Genomic DNA, 23483 nt, shown 5'->3' with positions numbered 1-23483 from the left:
ATATTTTGCACAAACTGTAGAATAATCTTGAGTTTAAAAAATTGACTATTCAAAGATGATTCTTGAAATTTGCAATTAAACTTAATGTGAACAGTTTGTTCAGTTTTTACTTTTAACCCAGTGCCATGGATTCTATCAAATCTTAACATTAAGGATATTTTTAAAAAACTGAATGAACTCCACATGTGAAAGTAGCCAGTTATGCTGCAGAGCCCAAGGCTTCCTTCCCGCTGTATTTCTTAAGAGTCTTCAGCACAGATTCTAGATGTTTTACTTATATATTTGGGGCGGGGGGCAGGAATACCTAAAATAATCTGTATTTGCATTTTTAAGTAGGCCAACTGAATTAAGTTGTAAATACCAAAGCAGTTTTTTGTCATTGGTTCACTATAAGCATTCACTTTGTAACTTGCAGTACACTCCTAAGCAGAACTGCAGCCTTTTAAGCCCACTAAGTTCATTGGAATTAAAGGGTGTAATGCTACTAGAATTCCATTGTTGCTCTAACGACATGGACATGTTACAGTTCCTACATGACAACAAACCCAATTTCCCTTTTTGTACTGACTTTATTTCTGTTGCTGGAACAATAGTCATTGTATTACCAGGCCTCTAGCTGGAACGTCTCTTCTGCTGTGCCATGGTTTCTGCTCCAACATCATTCCCTTTGGTTTCCTGAGCTTATTTCCTATCTTGCTGCTTCCAAGTATAGATATTCCATTTTTTGTTATCACCACTATCTTTCAGTTCTGCACACACTGGTACTAAAAGGAGATTTGCAAACGGCTCACTTCTGTCAAATTTGAAATGTATATGCTTAATGAAACTATACTTAAGAATCAATTTTATTTTGGTGTAATCCACCTTGAGTCTCACCAAGAAAGGAAGGCTATAAAGAAAGTAAATAAATAAAATACTAACTATGAAGCATCAAGCTGTCTCATACTAAATATTATTGAATTACTTATTTAAAATACAAATATTGTTACACATCAACTCTCAAACTTCAGTTAAATGCCAAATTCAAATAGTGTTCAGTAGCAAATATTTTTATCAAATCCGAGCAGAGAATTTTAAGAAAGAAAATAGTTTTAAGCTCTGGTTCAGCTTAAATAGGGAACTTAAATGACTTATTTTAAACATAGAAGTTAGGTTTCCTTAAAATTGAAGATGTACCATAAATGGAACACCATTCAATCTAAGACCTTTTTCCTGCTGGATATGAAATGGTAATGAGATTCAGTGTGCTTTGATTCTTTCACTGTTGTTCATTTCTGTAAGGAGAGCCTTGGCTAAGGAGCGTATAAATGTTGACATTTTAATACTCAGTTAATGGAAGAGACACAACTCTCACTCTTGTCTTTATTTGCAATCTAAAACACTTCTGTTTCCCTGACTTGTTGGGATAAGAACTTCAAGCAGTCTTTTAAGATGATGTAAAGTGCAGGTGAACCAACATTGGTACAGGTATTCTCATTTTGACATGCGCACACACAGCACTTGCTGGAATAAGATCTATCTGTCCAAACTGCCTTCTTTACAAAATAAAAGAAGGGACCATGCTTTGACAGTGATGTCAAAATAATGTGTAACTAAGTCTTTCTTCCATTGCAAACCTGTAACAAAACAAAAACGTAAGTTAATCTATACTGTGGTAGTACCCTTTACAGAAAGCTAGTTTTGCACTCTGTAGAACAAGACATGGTCACTGAAAACAAGAAGGTTCAAATGGAAAATGTTCATATCACAATGTGTATCTTAAACAACTTGTTTTATTTCTCATAGATCAAAATCCCCAAGAAAACAAGTTGACTGGCTTTAGCAAATATTTAGCAAGCAGCATTCTTTTGTTGTTGGCTGCAAGACTGTCGCAATAGGAACTTTGTACATTCCCTAATATTCATTCATCTTGAGTTCTTTCAGTGTTATACTTAACATGCAGGGTTTTTTTCTGGGAAAAGAGGTGGTGGAACTCAGTGGGTTGCCCTCGAAGAAAATGGTCATATGGCTGGTGGCCCTGCCCCCTAATCTCCAGACAGAGGGGAGTTTAGATTGCCCTCTGTGCTGCTCGGCGGCACAGAGGGCAATCTAAACTCCCCTCTGTCTGGAGATCAGTGGGCAGGGCCACCAGCCATGTGACCATTTTCAAGAGGTTCCAGAACTCCGTTCCACCACATTCCAGCTGAAAAAAAGCCCTGTTGATATGTATATGCACAAGTTTATTCTTGCTTTAGAACTGGATACAGGGAAAAAATGGGAAAGGAAATGGGGACAGAAAGATGCTCTTAACACAGGTATGGTGAACTGAGATAAGCTTGCTATTAGGGAGGAGTACTGGATAGACTGCTACACCTCTTCTACTGACGGTCCCCTCCAAAAGCCAGCTTTGACAAGTGCAGTGAGGAAATATTCTTGGACACATGCATTGCCTTACATACTCTAACTGTGCTGAATTTTACAGATTAAAGATATGTAGTTTGACCCATTCAGCCTCACCCATTTAGCTTTGAGGGGCAGGAGAGAAGGGTGTCTTCTCAATTTGAAGCTGCAGCATACAGAAGTTCATTACAGGTCCCCCAGCTAAGCAAAATCCTAAGACAGTGTGGCTTTTGCTACAGAGTGCCCATGGGCTTTGGAAAATATTGTCCAAACAGAATAGGAAAAATGGAGTTGGAGCATCTGCATCAATGGTCATACCTATTAGTCGTCATCATCGTCATCCTCTGGTACAAAGATATCATGTTCCTCAAGCAAAGCTGCAAAGCTTTTGCTGATCTGTGTTCCAACATACAGGAAGGGAATGACGACAGAAAATACACGGAGAAGACCAAAGGGCATCTACAGAGATTAATAGGCAAGTTAATATCCGTCAGAACACAAGTTTTGCCAAACAAGATAGCCATCAGCAGTCTTTATGTAGCTGCCAGAATAACTAAATAGAGAATTCATGGAAACATTTAAATTGCATCCTACAAAGGCCTATTCCTGTAACATACAATTAGATGATCTTAGATGGCTCAGTGTGTTTATACATGTGCACAAATGTTTGCAAAAATTACCTCAACACAAAAAACATACGAATAAGTAAAGTCTGTGAACCAAAGACACAACAGCATTTAGGATGATCCTGAAGATGTACTTAGGAAAACAAAAGTCTACAATAATTTGACAAGGTAGCTCCTACATCAGTAAGAAATTCTAAGGTACTGAAGGCTCCAGAAAAAAGAATTTTGCTTCTAGCACCAGTTCAATACAACTGTAGATTAGCATTAATACTGAACTTAGTGCAATATCGAACTTTATGGCCAGCAGCATGTGTATCACCCCAAGCTGGAGTTGCCAGCAGGTTTGGAAATTCCTGGAGATTTTAAGGATGGAGAGGGTGAGGTTTGGGGAGGGGTGTGATCTCAGTGGAGTATAATGCCATAGACTCCACCTTCCAAAACAGCCATTTTTTCCAAGGGAACTGATCTCTGTAGCCTGGAGATCAGGTGTAATTCCAGGGAATCTCCAGCCACCACTTGGGGGTTGGCAACCTTGCCCCAAGCCTTTCTACAAGGCATAGTTGAACACACTTTAAATGCAGCAATGGGAAACATCTGGGGGATAAGTCATATTAGGCCATTTCCCCTTCCATCAAGTCCTTTTCAGTCCCCTAGTGTGGAGTCTCGCCCTGCTTTCTTTGCAATGTCATTCTCTCCCCACCCACCCCGGCTCTAACTTGCATTCCTTATATAAAACTCAAATTTCTAAGGAATGCGTAGAGCCTGGCTTAAGGTAGAAGCTGGAAACTTCATAAGAAGTCTCAACAGTAGAATAAGAAACAGGAAGTATTTAGCTGTTTCTTTTCTGATACCTAACATTTTCCTTTCTGGACTTGTTCTGAATTGGCAGACAATCCCTCTATGTGAGATATGAAGTAATTTAATAGAAATCATATGGCACCAGCAGTAAGGGAGTAATTTCATTTAGAACATACACATTATCTGGGAAAAGATTGAAATGCAAGATGCTGAATGGCTTCCATGACTAGCCATCCAAAGGGTTGGACAACCAGCCTTATTTCATACTTGGGAAAATGAAAGGTTAACCAGGGGTAATGGTCAATCAACTAATTTACATTTATTTAGTTATTTTATGCCATTAATAGTTGGCCTTTCTCAATGAGACTCAAAGCGGATTACATAGAGTGAGATTAGTACAGTCAATATCAAGGACATTTCAATAAACAATGCCATAGGATATATAAATACAAATCTGTAAACATATCAGCAAATGCTGAAACAGAACATAAGCAATTCTAAGACTGACATTAGACAACAAAGAACTACCCAGTAGGATCAGACGTAAAGTTACAGATAGGAAATGGCAACAGATAGTACATAGTAGCACATAGTCTATGGTCCCTCTATCTCTTGTTAAGCATCTCTTTGAGGCCACCTCTTTACAGTACAGCCCTCCTATCTGACTAAAAAAGTCTCTGAATAATTCATTTTTGCGGCCTTTGCGGAAAGCCAGGAGACCAGGGCCTCCACAGAGAATGCACGTGTTTGGGCAGCTGTTGATTTTGCCCATATGCACAGTGGCACCTGCAGGAGACCCTGTTTGGGTGAATGAAGCTGTGGAGGAACACAGGGAAATAGGCAGTCCCATACATATGCTGGACCAAGGCCATGAAGAGCTTTGTATGTGATAGCCAATACCTTGAATTGAGCCTAGTAACTGATAGCTAGCCAATGGAGTGACTGCAGAATGGGAGTAATATTCATGCCCCTGCTGGCTGTATTGTGGGAATAATAACACTTTTCACTACTCTGAGTATGCACTAATCTCTCTCTATAATATTTATAGAAAAATAATGTTGCTATTATTTAATCACTACGGTGCCTGAAATTCTCTATATAATACTGGGCCAACCGCTCTCCCTCGACCTAGCCCACCACACTGGATTGTTGTGATGATAAAACAAATTGGTGGAGGGAAGGACCACGAACCTGAGATGTAAAAGGAAAGACAGACAGTCCGAGCTTATGCAAGTTTAGTAGCCAGACAGCCTCATTTTGACTAAAGGAGAACATGCATTACAATTCATTCTTTGATCCTCTCGTCTTTGCCAGACCCTTTCAAGCGCCATTTCCGCGTTCCTAGACCTTTCAGTCTAGTTCTGGTTTTCATTTACCCAATGATCTGTCAGTCAAGCGCCAGTCCCAGCCTCCACAGGAAATCTTACTAACTACTGGCTGGCGAAACCAGCCAATAACATCAGACCTGCGCCTCATACTGGTTTCGCGCTTCCTCTCCCTCCACCCCCCTTTCTCCTCTGTGGCTTGCCTTCCCACACTCACTTTAACCGGCTTGGGCAAAATGGCTCCAGTCTGGGTGGCGGTAACATTGCGCGATGGTGCAATGGCGGTAGAAGGGCTTCTACGGATCCCAATAGGTCCCATCCTCGCCCAAGGTCCAGTCGCTGCCAACAGACGCCCAGCCATCTTCTTCACCGAGTAGTTGCCCTCGCGACGGCTGCCACAACTGCACTCCCGGGGCAGCGAGAAGAGCGGGCGGTGCTTCCTCAAATCTCGTGATACCTGGGGAAGCAGTACGCATGCAGCTGAATTGTCTTAATGGACAAGAGCTGCCTGAGGGGGGGGGGAGTGGGGATGTGGAGAAGTGCTAGTGAGGCGTGGGTGTTTCCAGCCTTTGAGGCAAAGAGGTCACAGCCATAGAGGAGCGAGGGCCAGCTCTGCAGACGGGCGGCTGCTCGCCCTTCCCTCTTTCTTCCCTTGCTGTCTATGAGGGCAAAGAGGCAAGGCAGCGGTGAAGGATTCCTCGCTGGCCTGCTTGCCTCCAGCCCGGCTGGAGGAGCAAAGGGTTACAATCCCCCCTCCTCCCTCCCCCCCCCCCCCGTCGGAGCGGGGAAACACCTCACTGGGAGCCTCGCGAAGGGCACTTGATCATTTTCGCAAGTCTTTCTGGGTACTGAAGTCCCTCTCCCCCACCCCTTTTCCTTTTGTCCCTTCCCCTCTCTGTTAGCACAGCTGCCTGAAGAGACGGAGAAAGCCTAAGACAGCAGCTTTTGCAAATCGTCTTGCTGGGGGGTGGGGAATGCTCTAGAGAAAGCTGACATGTCCGTGAAGTCCTCCCCTCTCTGTTAGAACTGTTAGGATCGCTGCCTTAAAAGTCAGAGAAAGCCTGCGTTTGCAAATCGTTTCTCCAGTCGCAAGCCTGCTCTCAATGATCTTTGGGGGTGGGCAGCTGCAACTTTCTGAGCTTTCTCCAGAGCATCCCTCCCCGAGCAAGACGATTTGCAAAGGGGACAAGGGGCGTGGCAGCGGGGAGAGAGAGAGAGAGCTGCCCGCCCTTTCTGCCCTCCCTGGCACAGGTAATGTCATGCAAATGACTTCGATCCTGCTCCCCGGTGCGGAGCGCCCTCCTGCACCACAAGAGCGGGCGGGGGGCAGCAGAGAAAAAGCAGGCGGCGGTTGCAAGAGCAAGCCACTCTCACTACGGTCGCCACGGCCCGCTTTCTCACTGCAGTTGCCGCCGTCCCTCTGCAGCGGGTGCCAACGGACAAGGGGCGCGGCAGCAAGAGAGAGAGAGAGAGTGCCCTTCCTGGCATGCGTGACATCATGCAGGCACCTTCGATCCTGCGTGGTGACGTCACTCTCTGGTGTGGGGGGGCGCTCCCGTGCCACGAGAGCAGGTGGCGGCGGCGGCAGAGAAAACGCAGGTGGCGGTTACAAAAGCATGCTGCTCTCACTGCTGTTGCTGTGGCCGCCGCGGCCTGCTCTCTTGCTGCAGCAGCTGCCGTCTCTGTGCAGCCAGCGCCAGCAGGGACAAGGAGCACGGTGGCAGCAGTGGCGAGAGCAAGCTGCAGTGGCCATGGCCTGCTCTCTCTTTTGCCGCTGCCGTGCCCGTTGTCCCAGCCAGTGGCAGCTGCACAGGGGCAGCCATGGCTGCGGCGAAAGAGAGAGCAGGCAATGGCCACTGCAGCTTGCTCTCCTGCTGCCGCCGCCCCTCTGCTACCAGCACCGGCAGGAACAAGGGGCGCGGCATCAAGAGAGAGAGAGCTGCTCGCTATCTCTGCCCTCCCTGGCATGCGTGACGTCACGCAGGCGCCTTGAATCCTGTGTGGTGACATCACTCCCAGTTTTGGGGTGCGCTCCTGCACTGCAAGAGTGGGTGGCAGCGGTTGCAAGAGCACGCCGCTCTCACCGCTGTTGTTGCGGCCGCCACAGCCTGCTCTCTCGCTGCGCCTGTCGCTCTCCCTGTGCCGGCAGGGACAAGGGGCACAGTGGCAGTGGCAGCGGGAGAGCGAGCTGTGGTGGCCACGGCCTGCTCTCTTTCTTGCCGCTGCCATGCCCCTTGTCCCTACTGGCGCCAGCTGCGAGGGAGAGCAGCTCGTTCTCCTGCTGCCGCTGCCGCTGCCCCTGTGCTGCCTGCGCCGGCAGCAGCGATGGCGGCGGCAAGAGAGCGAGCTGCAGTGGCCACGGCCTGCTTTCTCTTTCACTGCCACCCCGCCCCTTGTCCCTGCCGGTGCCGGCTGCACAGGGGCGGCCACAGCTGTGGTGTGAGAGAGCAGGCCGTGGCCACTGCAGCTCTCCCGCCCCCGCCGCCCCTGTGCTGCCTGCACCAGCAGGGACAAGGGGTGCGGCAGCGAGTGAGAGCTGCCTACTCTCTCTGCCCTCCCCGGTGCATGGGATGTCATGGTGGCGCCTTCGATTCTGCGTGGTGACATCACTCCCAGGTGCAGGGTGCGCTCCCGCACCGCGAGAGCAGGTGGCAGCGGCGGCAGAAAGCAGGCGGCGGTTGCAAGAGCACGCCACTCTCACTGCTGCGGCTGCAGTAGCCCCTGTGTAGCTGCAGTGGCCATGGCTTGCTCTGTCTCTCGCCGCCACCCGCCGCGCCCCTTGTCCCTGCCGGCACCGGCTCCACAGGGACGGCTGCGCCCTGGCGAGAGAGCAGGCAATGGCCACTGCAGCTCGCTCTCCCACTGACGCCACCACCCCTGTGCTGTCCACGCCAGCAGGGACAAGGGGGCGCGGTGGAGAGAGAGAGAGAGAGAGAGAGAGCTGCCCGCTCTCTGCACTCCCTGGCGCGTGTGATGTTGTCATGCAGGTGCCTTCAATTCTGCGTGGTGACATCACTCCCAGGTGCAGGGCGTGCTCCCGCACCGCGAGAGCGGACGGCGGCGGTGGCAGAGAGAAAGCAGGTGGCGGTTGCAAGAGCATGCCGGTCTTGCCACTGCCGCTGCAACCACCATGGCCCGCTCTCTCGTGGCTGCCGCCACCCCTGTGCAGCCGGCACTGGCAGGGACAAGGGGTTTGGTGGCAGCGGCGGTGAGAGAGCAAGCTGCGGTGGCCACGGCCTGCTCTCTCGCCACCGCCGCTACCATGGCCCTTTTCCCTGCCAGCGCCAGCTGCACGGGCGGCTGCAGCGAGAGAGCAGGCCTTGGCCACCACAGCTCGCTCTCCCGCCACCGCCCCTGTGCTGCCCGCGCCTGCAGGGACAAGGGGTGGGACAGCGGCTGCGAGCGAGCAAGCGCACGCGCTGCCCGCTCTCTCTGCCCTCCCTGGCGCACGTGACATTGTCACACAGGTGCCTTCGATCCTGTGTGGTGACGTCACTCCCGGAAGTGACATCATCACGCACACTGGGAGCGAGAGGGGGTAGAAGCCAGCGTTCCAGTCTCCTGCTGGGAGACTTGAGGGACTTGGCAACCCTAGTGTAAACTACAGGGGCGCTGAGGGGCTCGAGCCCTCCCCCCCCCCCCGATTTGGCCGGGGGTGGGGAAAGCAGTGACAAACTCACATGAGGGACTCAGTTACAATGGCAGATGAGGCACAGGACTGTCCACCCTTCCTGTTGTATCATATTATACTTTCCATGATTTGGCGGGGCTTTGTTCCTATTTTTTGCTCATATGTATTTGTGTGCTTATTAAGAATTTATAATTTAAAAAAGGAATTGTGGTTTATATAAAAAATTTACAAATGTTACAGAAGAAATTTATATTGTTTATTATATGTTTACTCTTTCTTATTCTTTTGATGTGATTATAATTGTGCAGTTGTTTTTATTTTCTCTGTTCTGCTTATATTTATAAAAATAAATTTTATATAAAAAAGAAATTATACATTGCCTTAAAATACCTATGGCTATGGCCCACGCTAAGTAACTTAGTCCTTAAGCCTGGCTGGCTCCACCCACTTTCAATGTAGCAATAGTTGGATTGCAAGGCCTCTGTTGGACATAATTGCTCAAGTGATGCTCAAAATTCTAAAGCAAAGACTCCTACCATATATGGAACGAGAAATGTCAGATGTTCCAAGCTGGATTCAGAAAAGGAAGAGGCACCAAAGATTACATTGCAAATTTACAATGGCTAATGGAACATACCAGGGAATTTCAGAGGAAAATCAGCCAGTGTTTTATAGATTAAAGAAAAGCTTTTGTCTGGGTGGATCATGAAAAGCTATGGAGAGTGTTAATAGAAATGGGGGTGCCACAGCATCCAATTGTTTTGATGCGAAACCTGCACTCTGGACAAGAGGCTATGTCAAGACAGAATATGGGGGAACAGAATGGTTTCCAATTGGCAAAGGTATCAGACAAAGATGCAAGTTGGAGGCAACTTGATGGCACATAACAACAGCAACAAGAACAAGACTCCACTAGTAATGCTGTCCCTTTCTTCAGGTTTCAGAGGGGGAGAAACCAGAGAGTTAGAAAGACAGACAGTCAGGGCATCTGTTTACTGTTTATTCCTTTACTGCCCTGAACTATGCTTTGATGTGTAGATTGAAAATCTCAGGAATAGATTGGTAGATAGGAATCTATCTCTCCACTTTCCTATCAAAGTATGGAGTTCCTATAATAAAGAACTCTTACTTCTATTCTGAAACTAAGGCAAGGATAAGTTTATTTTCTCTTTCACACTCGCACCAGCACACTCCAACCACCCATCATCACGTTTTCTCTGCAATCAGTGCCACTCTGTTAAGGATGAGTTTCTGTTCCTTTTAATAGGGAGTCTCTATTTTATTTTACTTTTCAGTTACGTTATCATTACATTGTATTTTGGAAATGGAACACTGGGAAAGGGTAGGCCCTGTGTTTCCTTGATGAAATAGCTTTGTTTGTTTGCTTGCTGAGGTTTTTTTTCTTTTGGCTGGATGTGATACAACAGTTTTTTCTTGGTAGTGTGTGTGTGGGAGGGGGGGGGGCTGCTTCAGCCACTTCTAAGCTCCTCTTTCAATTTCCATTCCATTTTTAAATGGAGAGGTGGTATCTATTGCAGAAAAGGACAGTTGCTAAAATGGCAGCCTGAGTGCTGTCTCTCTGAAACAATGAACAAGATGCATGAACAAGATTGGGGGGAGGGGGAATGCAGATCAGGAACCTTTTTAAAATTTCCTTTTGCCCTGTGTGCTGCCCGGAGAGAACATTGGCAAGGAATGTGCACGTAATTATGTGATTTTGTTAATAATGTGTTCTGAATGTCTGTGTTTTTAAGGCGGAGTTTTTAAGCAGTCTACTAAGAAAGCAAGGTATATAAAATCCTAGGTAGTATAACTGAATTTTCTTTGGGGTCATGACTAGCACTGTTCTGAATTGCCTCAAAATGTGCTTGTACTCACTTATAGGATGAATTTGAAATGAAAAGAAGGAGATTGCTACTCCTCTGAACTCTGTACGTTGCTCAGAAGTAGAGTGCATAGCAACTGTTTTGTATTCTGCCCTGGTTCAGACTTCAACCACATATTTACCAAATGAAGGCATCTGTGATGCCACAATTTAGTAAATTTCAGTACTAAGTCATCCTTATGAATAAGGCAGAATCAAGATTCCTGTAAATGAACGTCGCGGATAACTTAAAAAATGTTCCCCTGCAGGCTTTTCTGTGTTTCCTTTCTTAGTGTCAAATTTGTTTGTCCTATACACACAGTATATATATTTGTAGATCTTAAAATGACTATCCTAAAAGTGAATTTCAAAAACAGGACACAGCAGGAGATTGCTGAGATAGCACTATAACCACTATCCAACTCCCACCTTATCTAGGTTTGGCCCAACTCAGGGGGGTCCCCATGGGTGCCTGGGTTTCCCTAAATTTGTGGGGAGCCCCTACCTAAATCCCCCATGGCCCCGCCTCCATAGATGGTCACATCGAAGCCCCTCCCTGTGATGTCATTGGCTCTTCCCTATGATGTCATTGGGCCCCGGTTCTTTTAAGGACCTCATATAGCAATGCCTTTGGCCCAGGCCTCCCCCTCCCCGGGAAATTGGAAAGTCTATGCCCCTGGATCAGTACACTTATCAGTATTCCTCAACCATCATGCATATGTACTCATAAATAAATAATGCTTCTGGTTAGGCAAAGTGCCTATTTCATCTGAAATATAGGACCCCTTTTTTACCTCACAGCCACCCCCCAGGCGCTGACCGTTCTGTCATGTTTACACAATACCTCCTTTACCTCAGGAGGGCTCTGGTCACAACCAACACTCCCCCCCCCCCCGAGCTTCAGGTGTTCTTTACCCTGGCTTTTTTATCTCAAGAACCCTTCGGGATTTTAATCCCACTGTCAACACCACCTGTGGTGTTTTGCTCCCTTTCTGTAACCTATATGTTGCTGGGTCCAACAGCACCGTAAAGACCAACTAGACCTGAATGTTACTTTTGGACCGCAGACCAACATGGCTACCCACATGAAATTATGTATTGCTGCCTCCCTGGATCCTCATCCCTCTACTCCCCAAAGTTTTTCACTGCTGCTAAAGGCTTTCACCTTAGATTTTTTCATTTTATCCTGTATTATAGGAAAGCTTATTTATGGATGGTAGTATGACAATACAGCAGTATCCTCACTAGCCTGTGCTGCTTTCCCCCTAGAGAGAGATATACTCTCCAGATGACTACTGACAGCACAGGGTGTTCCCCAGTGGCCTTGATAACCTGAAGGTGTATTTTCCCCCACACAAGCCAGAGTATGAAAGGGAAGAACAGGTTGCCCCAGATTTGCAAGTGGAGGATCACTTTGGGAATATTCCCAATCGCACAGATTATAAACCTCAGTTCAAATAGCCAGCCTAGCAAGCCCTCCCAGCTATGCTACTTTGCATGGAGTTTTTAATGGGAAGGTACAATCAAAACTGGAATCTCCCTCTCACAGTCTGAAGTGGTGGCAGTTGATTCTGTGCCCTCTAGACAGAGCACACTGCCACCTTGTTCTGAAGATGTAAACCAGGCCTTGGAGGCAGAGTGATATTTCTCTCCCTTGCAGCTAGAGATTTTTGTTTATTTCCAGTACACATTCATTTACATTTAAAGCAAACCTGCAGAGTTTTGTAGAAACACATCTTTGAACTGTTCACATAAGACTGCTGCTATAACTAAGTATATTTATTTACCACTTTTCTCTCCAGAGCAGTTTGCAACATTAATGCATACTGTAATGTTTGCTTTGTGTGTTCTATTTTTGTGTATTAATGTGGAGTTTTGAACGTGTGTTACTGTGGTTAGAAGTGCAGGCCTTGGATGTAAGGGGGGGGCTGGATGAGTGAGTGAAGTATGCTGAGATTGGACAGTAGCTGTACTTTAGAGGGCAGAGTGAGCTGCAGTGTTTAGTCTGAGTTCTGAGGGAAAGTATTACATCTTCCCAGTCATTCAGTGTGGAATTTTGAGTGTTCTGTTTGTGGATGAACACTACCTAAATGCCAACAGAGGAAAAAGTCTTTGTTACTGATTCTGTCCAGGCCAGGCAATCTGTGTGGAAGCCTGAGAGACTCTCTGTGTGTGAGAGAATTATTCTGTGAGTGAAGAACTGTGTGGAAAATTAGTCTTTGTGACTGGGTCTATCAATATATTTTTAAGAATATATAACTATTTTGAAATCAGCAAGCTTATGAACCTATTCTGAAACCAATATTATCAATATTCTGCAACCATCACACATGTAATTATAAATGAATTCTACTTCTAGTTAAGCAAAACACCTATTTCATCTGGAATATAGGGCCAGACCGTCACTGGCGGTCACACAGCTCTCAACTCAAACCAGTTCAACACATAATTAATGACCTGCAACCTGTGCTAGATACTGACACCCTCTCTCAAAGGTTTACATTATTGGGGGTGGGGGTACAGTTCCCAGGTGCCTGCCAATGGTGGGCAAACTCCTGGGGGTTTGCCTCCTTGCCTGCCGACCGCCAGTGATTGGCGGGAGGTGGAAAGCTCCAGGAGGTTGCCCACCACCTGCAGGCACCCCAGGAACACGTGCTGTTCACACACTTCCAACAGGCACAACAACATCATTCCCAGAAGTAATGTCATGCCAGCCGCAGGAGCTCTCCCGTGCTTCATTTGGGGCCGATTTTGGCCCCAAATGGGCAGAATCAGTCCCACACAGAGTGCAGGACTGCTCACACAGTTGACGTGATGATGTAACATCCGGAAGTGATGTCATCACACGCGCACAAAGGAGCACCACACTGCTGGCACAAGGTAAATGCCAGGTCCCTCCCCCTCGCAGTGGGAGGGTATAGAAACTTGGCAGCCCTAGGTCGGCGGGGGGGGATAGCTCTTTTGGGACAGGAAAATGAAGGCAGCTTTAGTCAGCTGTAGGAAAATGTGCATGTGCTGATGTAATAATAACATTCAATTTATGTACCACCCTTCAGGATGACTTAACACCCACTCAGAGCGGTTTACAAAGTATGTTACCATTATCCCCACAACAAAACATCCTGCGAGGTAAGTGAGGCTGAGAGTGCTCCAGAGAGCTGTGACTAGCCCAAGGTCACCCAGCTGGCTTCAAGTGGAGGAGTGGGGAATCAAACCCGGTTTTCCACATTAGAGTCCCGCGCTCTTAACCACTACACCAAACTGTTTGTTTGACACGTAAATAGTTTGTGTTTTGTTTCTGCTGGTTAATGTGGGGGTTTGGAATGGATTAAAATGCAGGTCTGTGAAGAAAGGGGGGGCCGGATGAGTGGGTGAAGCATGCTGTGATTGGATGGTAGCTGCACCCTAGTGGGCGGAGTGCAGAGGGAAACTAGTCAGTCAGTTGCAGTCTGTGTGGAATTCTGCCTGTGAGAGGAGTGTTATTCTGTTAGTGAAGTGCTAAGAAACTTGTTTGTCTTTGTGGATGAACTCAGCCTAAGTGGCAACTGGGGGAAAATTAGTCTTTGCTACTGGGCCTGTGAAGAAACGATTAAAGCTCTGTACCTTTTTTGAAACCGCTACGCTGTGAAACTATTTTGAAACCACTATGCTTATGAGTTAATCTGAAACCACTATGCATATGTACTTACAAATAAACATAATTTTTGTTAAAGTAAAACATCCATTTCATCTAGTATAAAGGATCCCTTTTTACTTCAGAGCCACCCCTCATGCACTAACCGTTCTGTCAGTCTACCATCTATAACTAAGCCTTCCTATATTACAAGTCCAACTGAAAGAGAACTAAGGTGGCAGTGAAAAACTAAGGGAATGCTAAGGAAATCAGGGTGGCATCAACATAGAGATTACATAAAATGGGCAAAATGCCACAGCCAACTTCTTGCCATGGGTTTGTGGGGAGGTTGTTCTGTCCCCATTTCTCATCTTCAGTGTCTATATACAGACCCCAAGAGTAACAATGTAGTTACAATATAGGCAGCAATGACAGTTACTTCACCAGATTTTTAAAAAAAGTTTATTCAGCATAAAACATGAATAACTAACAAACAATACTATACTTTCTTGTTGTGTGTGTAAAATGACCCATGCATTTTTTTAAAAGTCTGTATTGTTTACATTTCATGCAAACTAAGTTCATTGCAGGAGTGAAGCATAGCATGAAGTTCTGTATAAGGTTAGCAAATATATTCCAGACCAGCTGGCGAAAAATTTGTCTTTGGATTCTGATATTAAAATTTTGTTTAACATTATTACATTCATACCAGTTTTGGAAGTGCTGCCTTACTTGCCATGATGGCTTGATTTTTCTCTTAGTAAAAGAACCATGGTGGTTATATTTTTCTCTGATTGGAAATAGTCATCCTATTTAAATTCTGCAGTTGTCCAAAACAGTTGTCTTATGATTATCATCTGCTTTGGCTTACACTTGAATGTTGTATACAAAGGCTTTGTTGGCTCAACAGTTATGTGCAAGTCCCTTAAAGAGGAAACGGGATCTAAAAAATAAGAAAGCAATATGATATGCAAGAATTTGTATACACTGATCAATAACTCCAGCTCCTATTTACACTAGCTAACCTATAGTTCTTCGATTTATGATCACAAACCATAACCCAATGGTTGTGATTGAATGACGTTTAAAACCCATCCTCATCCTGTCCTATTATAGTTGAACAAAGAATGAGAGTAGAATGGCAGAAGATCAGCAATGAATCCTTAACTTTGCATATTTGAAACCTCGGGTATGTACACAATTGTGATGTCAAATGAGTCTACTTGAAATGTTCTGAGACATCAGTGTCATCGCCTGTGATAGAATGTTAAGAATAGAGAGCTTACGAGAGGTTACACAAGTTGCTTCTGCATAAGGGTGATTCATACAAGAATTTGTTTTGTGCTTAACCCTCTTAAGTTGCTCCTCATGAAATTTTAGCTGTTTTTTTTTAAATCCGTCATAGGGAGATTGCTACAGTTTTAGAACAGTATAGTAAAATATCTACTTCCAATTTAACATCAAAATTCCTGGCAAGGTGATGGGGGAAAGGGGGCAGATGTGGGCAGGGAGGTGTGGAAAACCACACCTTCATGTCTACATGCTTCCTCAGCATGTCTACATGCTTTGAGTTCCGTCTGTAAGGAAAGATTGTACCAAAGCAGAACTGAGGGAAGGAGGACAACTGTACCATGATGTCTAGTGAAAGGCCAAAAGAAAAATACTGTGGCAGAGGTGGGGTGGCAGCATGGAGCAAGAAATCATAAGAAAGCAACGTTAGTTTTTAACCACCATTAGGAGTCTGACTTTGGAGCACTGTACAGATAATGCCCGTCTGGATTATTAAATGACCATACATATGAAGGTAGATAACACCAAGGCAGACTACTTGTCCATCTCACTTAGTACTGTCTCCCCTAACCAGCAGTGGCTCTCAGTGTCTCAGGCAGAAAGTGCTCTTCCCCAATACCTGCCTCCCGAGATCCTTTCGCTGGAGCTACCAGAGACTAAAATTGGATCCGTCTGCATATAAAACAGATACTTTACAGCTGAGCCGCACTAAACTCCCCTTCCCAGTCTATGAAAGTTGTAACTTTCAGAGGAATGGTGGTGTTAATCTATTATAGCAAGCACTGAAAAAGAGAATCACATGGTATCTTAAAGTAAGGTATTGTGGAATGAAATTTCATGGCTCATTTCATCATGGGCAAGAAATTTGACTTCATTCAGCACATATATAGATAAAGAGAAAAGGTTTGTGAACGGCAGGTTCAAAAAGCTATATTTGCAAGCTGAGAACTCATTTCATGCATCTGATACATCTATTCTAGTCCATGAAAATATGTCACAATAATATTTTAAGATGGTCCAAGAGGTTTTTTTTCTTATTTTATTTTGCCTCGGGAACCTTAATCTAATCTTGATCCCATAATGTAGAAAACAGCCAAAGTAACTGGGTTGTTGATTTGGGACAGAGCACCAGAGTGGTCAGTGTCAGCTAAGAATTCCTGGTTCAAATCTCACCTTAGCTTAGCTATTAATTCACTTGGTGTCCTGGGCAAGCTACCATCAGAGGCTCCAGGATTGGGATCATGATGCTGGCTATTTGAGAGATTATTTATTTCAAACACTTTTATCCTGCACTTTGAACCAAAAGTGTCCAAGGTTGTTTACCATAACAAAATTTAATAGTATCCACTACCATAAAACAAGCTACAAGTGGAGCAGATTACTCAAATAAAACTTGCTTAGATAAAACCAAGGAATAAATGAGAAACTCAATGAAAAACAGGTAACAGGGAAACTAGTGAAAAGCTTTAGAGAATTGTTTAAAAAGCGTAACATGGTACCTAATGGACTGTAAACTCAGCAGCCTGGTGAGCATTGGTTGCAAGGAATGGATTTCCAAGTGTTGGTGCCACACCAGACAAGGCTCTGCCCTTGGTTCTCACCCACCACACCTCAGACTGAGGATACTCAGAGCAGAGCTTCAGTTTACTTCATTTGGCAGGCAGGCAGGCTTCTACAGGTGAAGTCAGTCCTTCAGGTACCTGGTCCCAGGCCAGGTACAGGTTTATAAATAATACATGATTATCACTGTATAAATATATTTACAGTTTGAATATCTGATATGTACTATATAAAATTACTAAGCATTTGTTCTAGTGAACAGGCAAGGCATGTAGCTTCCATGCATTGAACTTGCACTATTCTATCCTCATGAGAGGAATCTGTGCATTAAGAACCTGCTATTTTGAGAGGACTCTTTCAAGACCCTTATCATATGGACAACTTTCTTGCTAATGATTTGATTTTTGCTTTCCAGCCTGTCCATATAACAGGGCAACAATACAGGGCAAAAGATCAGTCCTGTTTCTGACATAACATCCTTATCTTCGAATCCAGGCTGTCACCCTCCAGAAGAAAACTGATTAACAGTACAATCCTAAACAGAATTGCACCCTTCTAAGAAGGAATTAATTCTGTTTGGAATTGCACTGTAGATTTGCATATGAAATATTCCTCTTGGGTGTGATTTTAAAAAAAGATTATGTACATACATATTGCAATAGGCACCAGTGCAGAATTTCCTCAAGCTTGTAACAGATGGAAGAAATACCTCTCTAACACAGTCCTGCCACCTGCAGTTTTATAAGTTCTTGCATTGTAGATCCTTAAATTTTTTTTTAATTAACCCAGCTTTTAAACTGTCTAAACAGTACAATCCTAATTTCTATTCAGTTCTGACCAAGAAGACTTAACATTTTGTCTGTTTTGGCTAACATCACTGCAATGCTATAGGGTAATAAGAGGACCGTTTTTAATGATTATCTGCATCTCTGCTGTCCTGTCCAGTTCTGCAGTTTGATTTACATGCATCATCTCAAAATATTTCACACATCACAAACTCAGTCCAGCATCGGTTTCCTGGCCTGATACGACACATAGCGAGATTTGCATAACTAATAAAATCAGGAGTACACTTGGGAAGGTTTTGGTCTTGGGCACCCCAGTCTGAACCAATCCTAGGAGTAAATTATTAAAGGATGTCAAGGCTTTTGAGGTACAAGTTGAATATAAGGTTTGGGGAGCACAGGGCCCTTTCTAGAGCCTCTGGGAAGGCAAAGATCTGGTACTGAGCATGTAGCCTTCATGGTATAGTAGTTAAAAGTGTTGAATTCGGACTGGGGAGATCCAAGTTCATATCCCCACACAGCTGTGATATTCATAAGGTGACCGTAGGCTGGTCACTTTCAGCACCCTACATTGCATGGATAATGCGGAGGAAGGAAGAACCACATACACTACTCTGAGCTTTGCAGAGGAAAGTTGGAATAAACTGTAAGAGACAGACTTGCAATCAGTCATGGTGTTCCAGAAAGCAATATAGGTCACCTTTGGCAATTCTCATGGCAGAGAGAAGTGCAGCAAGATCACCATGAGTGTGCTTGGCATGTATTGTTCTCTGCCCCCTGACAAACAACCATTCTGTTCCCCCCATGTTCACATTTCTGCTTTTTTCTGGCTTTCCAGCCATTCCCTCCTCACATCAGCAATCTCCTGCCCATACCAATCATGCAACTTTGAAAAGCAGGCTGTCTCTGGAGACACAGGACTTTCCTGGACAATGGAAACAAGGCCAACAGTCGACACTCCACTTGCATTACTGCCTGCCAGTCTTCGACGAGGAGGTAGGGGTGGGGGTTTTAAATACCCCCCACTGTGGTCCAAAGAAACTGCTCCAGCAAGAGAATAACCATCACCCCATGTAGCATAACCGTTCTCCATGATGACAGGGTGCTCCTGCACAGGTACCATTGTGGGGTTGGAGAGATGTCTCTTCCAACCAGAAGATGACTTCTTTGGAAATTTATGGCTGACAACCAAGCTCTTTCGGGCCTGTTCCAGTTGTTTCTCTAGCTCCTTAACCACTAGCCTCATGTAATCAAAGCTGGCCCGTGAAAGTGCCTTCACCCAAGCTTCCATAGCAGCTTGGCAGTCAGCAACCAACACATATGCCTTGGCCCCAGCACCATCAAAGCGGATGGCAAAGGCAAACTCCTCAGCAGCCTCGCAAAGCTCCACAGTGCAGCCCTCCAACACAATGAGGCCCAGAGGGTCACGGCTCTCCCGCTCTTCAAAATAGAACAGCAAGTTGCCCTTGAGGATGAACCAGCGTCGCTGGTAGGAGGTGGTGTGATGGTGGCGCTCCACACGCTTGCACAGAAAGCCAGTGTGGTCTGCTGGAGAGTCACACATGGCATAATGAGTCACGCTGCGCTCATTCAGCTTCATAGTAATAATCTCCCCCTGCAGAGAGAGGAAATATATTGAACCACTGCTTTGGCATAGGCTGCTTAATTCAATCTGCACTTAATACAATCTTGGGGGCCACCCCTGAATGTTTTAGAAGATAAGCCCTTCTACAACATCAGATCTACTACTGCAGACTGTGATGCTGGGCTAAACCACTAAGATCCAGCCCACTCTAAGGAATATTTATGAAACCATCCAGAGCTAGGCCAGCCACCAGGTCTTATAAGAGCAAGAGGAAGGCTTTCACACTTGGCAACATCAGCCTGAAACCTCAGGTTATGCAATCACTAAATTAGCATAATATGTTGGTTAGAACATCTGACTTAGATCTAAGAGAACCCAGATTCAAGTCCCCACTCTGCCATGGAAGCTTGCTGGGTGATCTTGAGCCAATCACACACACTTAGCCTAACCTACCTCACAGTGATGTTGTGAGGATAAAATGGGAAGAGAGGAGAACAATATAAACCATGTTGGCTCCCCACTGAGGTGAAAGGTAGGTAAGTAAGTAAATAAGAAAAGCCACTTGCCCCTATTCATTGAGGAATGGGCCTTCAGCCTAGCCTCTGCAGTCATATAAAAAGCTTATTTGCATCAATATGGAAAATGGAGAGCTAAATGGTAGTTATATGGGCATTTCTCAGATCAAAAGACTTGCTGTGCTTTATCTTTCTCCTTGCACTGATGCCTGTCATTGCAAAGATGCCGATGATAGTAATCCCACTCGGAAACAGAAAATTGTTCAGCTGTCATTTCTACAGAAACAAGGCCCAGCCCAAATGTCCAAGAACTATGAAGTGTTGTAATATTTGGTGGTTTCTTGCCTTTAGGAGATTAACAAAGGCAACATTCCACATATAAACATGTTCGGCCTATCTGGGTTAGAGTTTCTGATTGCCATTATCTTGGTTCTTCTGCTCCCATCCACACCTCCAGAACTGTCCGGTATCATAATACATCAATAAAAGATACACCCATAATCCTCTAGAAGTTGCAACAGACGTCAATCCAAATAAAGCACCAGCTGGTGCTATTCTTTCAAAATGGTTTTGACACTGAAATGACTGTATTGAATCAGACTCTCAAGAAGTTGACAGAGGCTTATTCTAAACATGTCTTGGCTCTCAGGACCAAGTTCAAGTAGGCTGTGGGGCAACCAAGACCAAGTGTACAACTACCCCAACGCACTGTGCCACAGGAAACATGTCAGATTGTGGCTAAAAGCACAGCAGCTAGGCCAGCTTTTGATTTATTTTTAAAGGACAAGCTTAAATAATGTGTCAACTCTCTGCAGGCCCATTCCCTGTGTTCCTTCATTCACACCTGTGTTCCTTCAGTCACACCTAACAATCCCCATTCCTATCTGCACTATGTATCTCTTCTCCCCTAGCTTATGTAACTGATAGAGACAGTGAAACTTTCAGACACAGATGCTGCTGCAAGTCCTGTGTTCTTTACCTGCAAATCCTGTGTTCTCTGCAACTATTAGCAGTTAAGGCTGCCTACTGACCTCCCATCTCCCCAGCTAAATATCACAGGCAGAGGAGTGGAGGCCATTAGGAAATATTTGTTGAATTTCTATTTGCCTCATGACTTAAATATATAAAACTACTAACAGGAAAAAATGACTATTCTTTGAACATCTTATTCAACCACTGGTTTTCCTTTGATTCTGCCCTTGGAATGTATTTTTTACTCCAGATGTGCCAGGGGCACTTCCCCCACCAGCAGCCTATTCACATTATTAGTCAAAAAAATCTTGCCGTGTCCCAATGCAAAAAGGTTGGGGAAGATGATGGGCTCCTTCACCAAGCCAAAGTTTGAAGAATTATCACTGCACCAGCAACTCCTTCTATTCTCATATTATGGAGAACTTTAAAGCCCCCTTTGAAAAGATGCCAGAAGGATAGCCATTTTGTGGCCCCTTAAAGATTAACACATTTATTATGCCACAAGCATTTGAGAGTAGACCCAGCTTCATGCATCTGACAGTGGGAGCTGCCTTATGAACACTTATGCCACTTTAAACTGGTTAGTTTTCAGGGGACCACAAGATTCTTTTGTTACATTTGGAACGATTGCTCTCTGTTACGTGTACATTGCTCCGCGGCCTACTTGAACTTGGTCCTTAGAGCCAAAACACATTTAGAATAAGGAAGACACTTTCAAAGTATGTCTAAGCAAAACCTTTCTCCCCGTTTTGCTTAGATATACTTTGGCAAAAAAAAAACTGTTCTCACTTCAGGACACAAGCCTGCTTTAAAAAGAGGGAGGAGATTCTTCACGACCTTACCCCGTTCTAATACTGGAATTCAAATAACTCGATCTTCTGTTGCATCTAGGCTTAGGCAGTTAGCCCTCTCCTCCTTTAAGTACTTTTTCTCTTGTCCTCCCTCTTCTTTAGTCAAACTCCGGCTACTACCGCTGCAGATTTCGTGGAGCAAAACCCGGAACTCTGAATCCTCGTTGGAGCAGGAACTACTGGGACCCTCCAGGGTAGCCCTTTGCAAGCCATGTTTTCCAGCAACCTCAAATCAATCACAGACAGGATGTTTCCCTCCGTTTATTCCCTCATTCCCTTCTCCCCTTCCAGGTCCTGGAAGCCACGTATGGGAGAGCTCAGCAAAGGTTCTTTTATTTGCCGCGGATGTCTTTTCTGAATAAGTTTTTTTTTTTTCTGGGTCGTCTCATTGCCCTCATAAATGCTGTGCGGCAGTTTAAGTATATTCCTTCCATACTGTGGAGGCAGTTAAGCGCGCAGAAACGCTCCCATCCGTATTTGCTTTCTAAGATTTCATTGCTAATATTATTTTATAACAGTTATTCTAACTTTATGCCCGTTGCTAACATTTTAGATTTATAAAATCCTTGTTTAGAGTGTTCGTGGGATCTGGGGGTTTGGGGATCGGAATTTGGTGCAGGAATGCTCCAGGCTGAACATATCCAGAAACTACAAGTTTCAATGGTGGTACTAATTTTAAAATGCATGTGTCCTATGCCAAGCTCCAAGCTCCACATCTATACCAACTCCTGTACTTATCCTAGGACCTCTTTTAAAAGTCCTTATCAAGAAAAGAATTCCTTTAATAAAGCAGGATCAACTAAGACCACAGTATCAGAGCAGCCGGTTTTGAGTGCAGTGGCAACCTTAGAGACCAACAGGAGCCTAATGTCGGAGCTTTGTGTAACAAAGAAGGCCCTTGAAAAAGGCCTCTAGAACCATAAATGATCTTCCTGTTTCCCCGTGAGGAAATTGTCCAGATTTTTGAGGTGATGGTAAGGTATTCCGGAAATCAAACCTATCTACAATCTGGCTTTAAACATAACGTTGACCATCAGTTTTCTTATTTTTTGTTTCTCCTCACATCCATTTTAACTGCACCAGTTTTGCAGAGGATTACAGCCTTTGCAGCTTATAGTTAAATGAATGGTTCTATGTGCTTCAGTTTTAGACCCTACTACTATTAACCATGGTCATTTCTGGGGAATCACAAGTGAGCAAAGGAGCAGAGCCAGAGTCCAAAAACATCCCCAGGTAAAACTTAGCAGTAGAACAGATTGATTGTACTGTGAAGCTGCAAGCTATTTTTATTTATTTAGAGACTCAAGTTGGATTACTCAGTGCAAGTTGATACAATCAACAGGGTAGTTTGTATTATGTAGTAGAAGCATACAGCAACAGATGCTATGAACTATACACAGCAGTATAGCCCACAGGGCCTATCCATTTACCAAACCATCTTTCTAAAACCATTTTGTTACAGTATAGAGCTATTACCTATGAAAAAAGCCTTCCTAAATCAGTTTTGTGCAGTTTGCAGAAATCCAGTCGCGTGGGAGCCTCCCTAACCTCATCAGGCAAGCTGTTCCATAAGGTCGGGGCTACAACAGAGAATACACATGAATAGGCAGTTGTTGACCTTACCCATTTAAGAGTGGCACCCTGCCCAGATGAATGAAGCTGCTGTGACAGAGCATAGGGGGACAGGCT

The 23483-nt window shown here is 44.8% G+C and overlaps 2 protein-coding genes across 2 annotated transcripts; both read right to left on the bottom strand.

The window, feature by feature from the left end:
* Positions 1-1348: 1348 nt before the first annotated feature.
* On the bottom strand, positions 1349-5575 carry SMDT1 (single-pass membrane protein with aspartate rich tail 1). Its single transcript, XM_054988213.1, has 3 exons — positions 5346-5575; positions 2698-2838; positions 1349-1616 (listed from the first exon to the last, which is right to left on the bottom strand). Exons 1-2 carry the CDS (start codon positions 5487-5489, stop codon positions 2701-2703), a joined length of 282 nt encoding a protein of 93 aa, XP_054844188.1. The 5' UTR covers positions 5490-5575; the 3' UTR covers positions 1349-1616; positions 2698-2700.
* Positions 5576-14756: 9181 nt separating this feature from the next.
* On the bottom strand, positions 14757-22057 carry PHETA2 (PH domain containing endocytic trafficking adaptor 2). Its single transcript, XM_054988211.1, has 2 exons — positions 21786-22057; positions 14757-19486 (listed from the first exon to the last, which is right to left on the bottom strand). The coding sequence occupies exon 2, from the start codon at positions 19469-19471 to the stop codon at positions 18680-18682; it is 792 nt and encodes a 263-aa protein (XP_054844186.1). The 5' UTR covers positions 19472-19486; positions 21786-22057; the 3' UTR covers positions 14757-18679.
* Positions 22058-23483: the final 1426 nt, after the last annotated feature.

Source organism: Eublepharis macularius, chromosome 9 (genome assembly GCF_028583425.1).
Source record: "Eublepharis macularius isolate TG4126 chromosome 9, MPM_Emac_v1.0, whole genome shotgun sequence".
NCBI classification, from domain to species: Eukaryota; Metazoa; Chordata; class Lepidosauria; order Squamata; family Eublepharidae; genus Eublepharis; species Eublepharis macularius.
Note: the sequence above shows the minus strand (reverse complement) of the source record. Positions and strands in the feature narration are given on the sequence as shown.

Coding starts and splice junctions, on each gene's coding strand:
- SMDT1 (XM_054988213.1), bottom strand. CDS start 5,489: ATGGCTGGGCGTCTGTTGGCAGCGACTGGACCTTGGGCGAGGATGGGA. Junction 2,839..5,345: donor TTTTGCCCAAGCCGGTTAAA/GTGAGTGTGGGA, acceptor TAATCTCTGTAG/ATGCCCTTTGGTCTTCTCCG.
- PHETA2 (XM_054988211.1), bottom strand. CDS start 19,471: ATGAAGCTGAATGAGCGCAGCGTGACTCATTATGCCATGTGTGACTCT.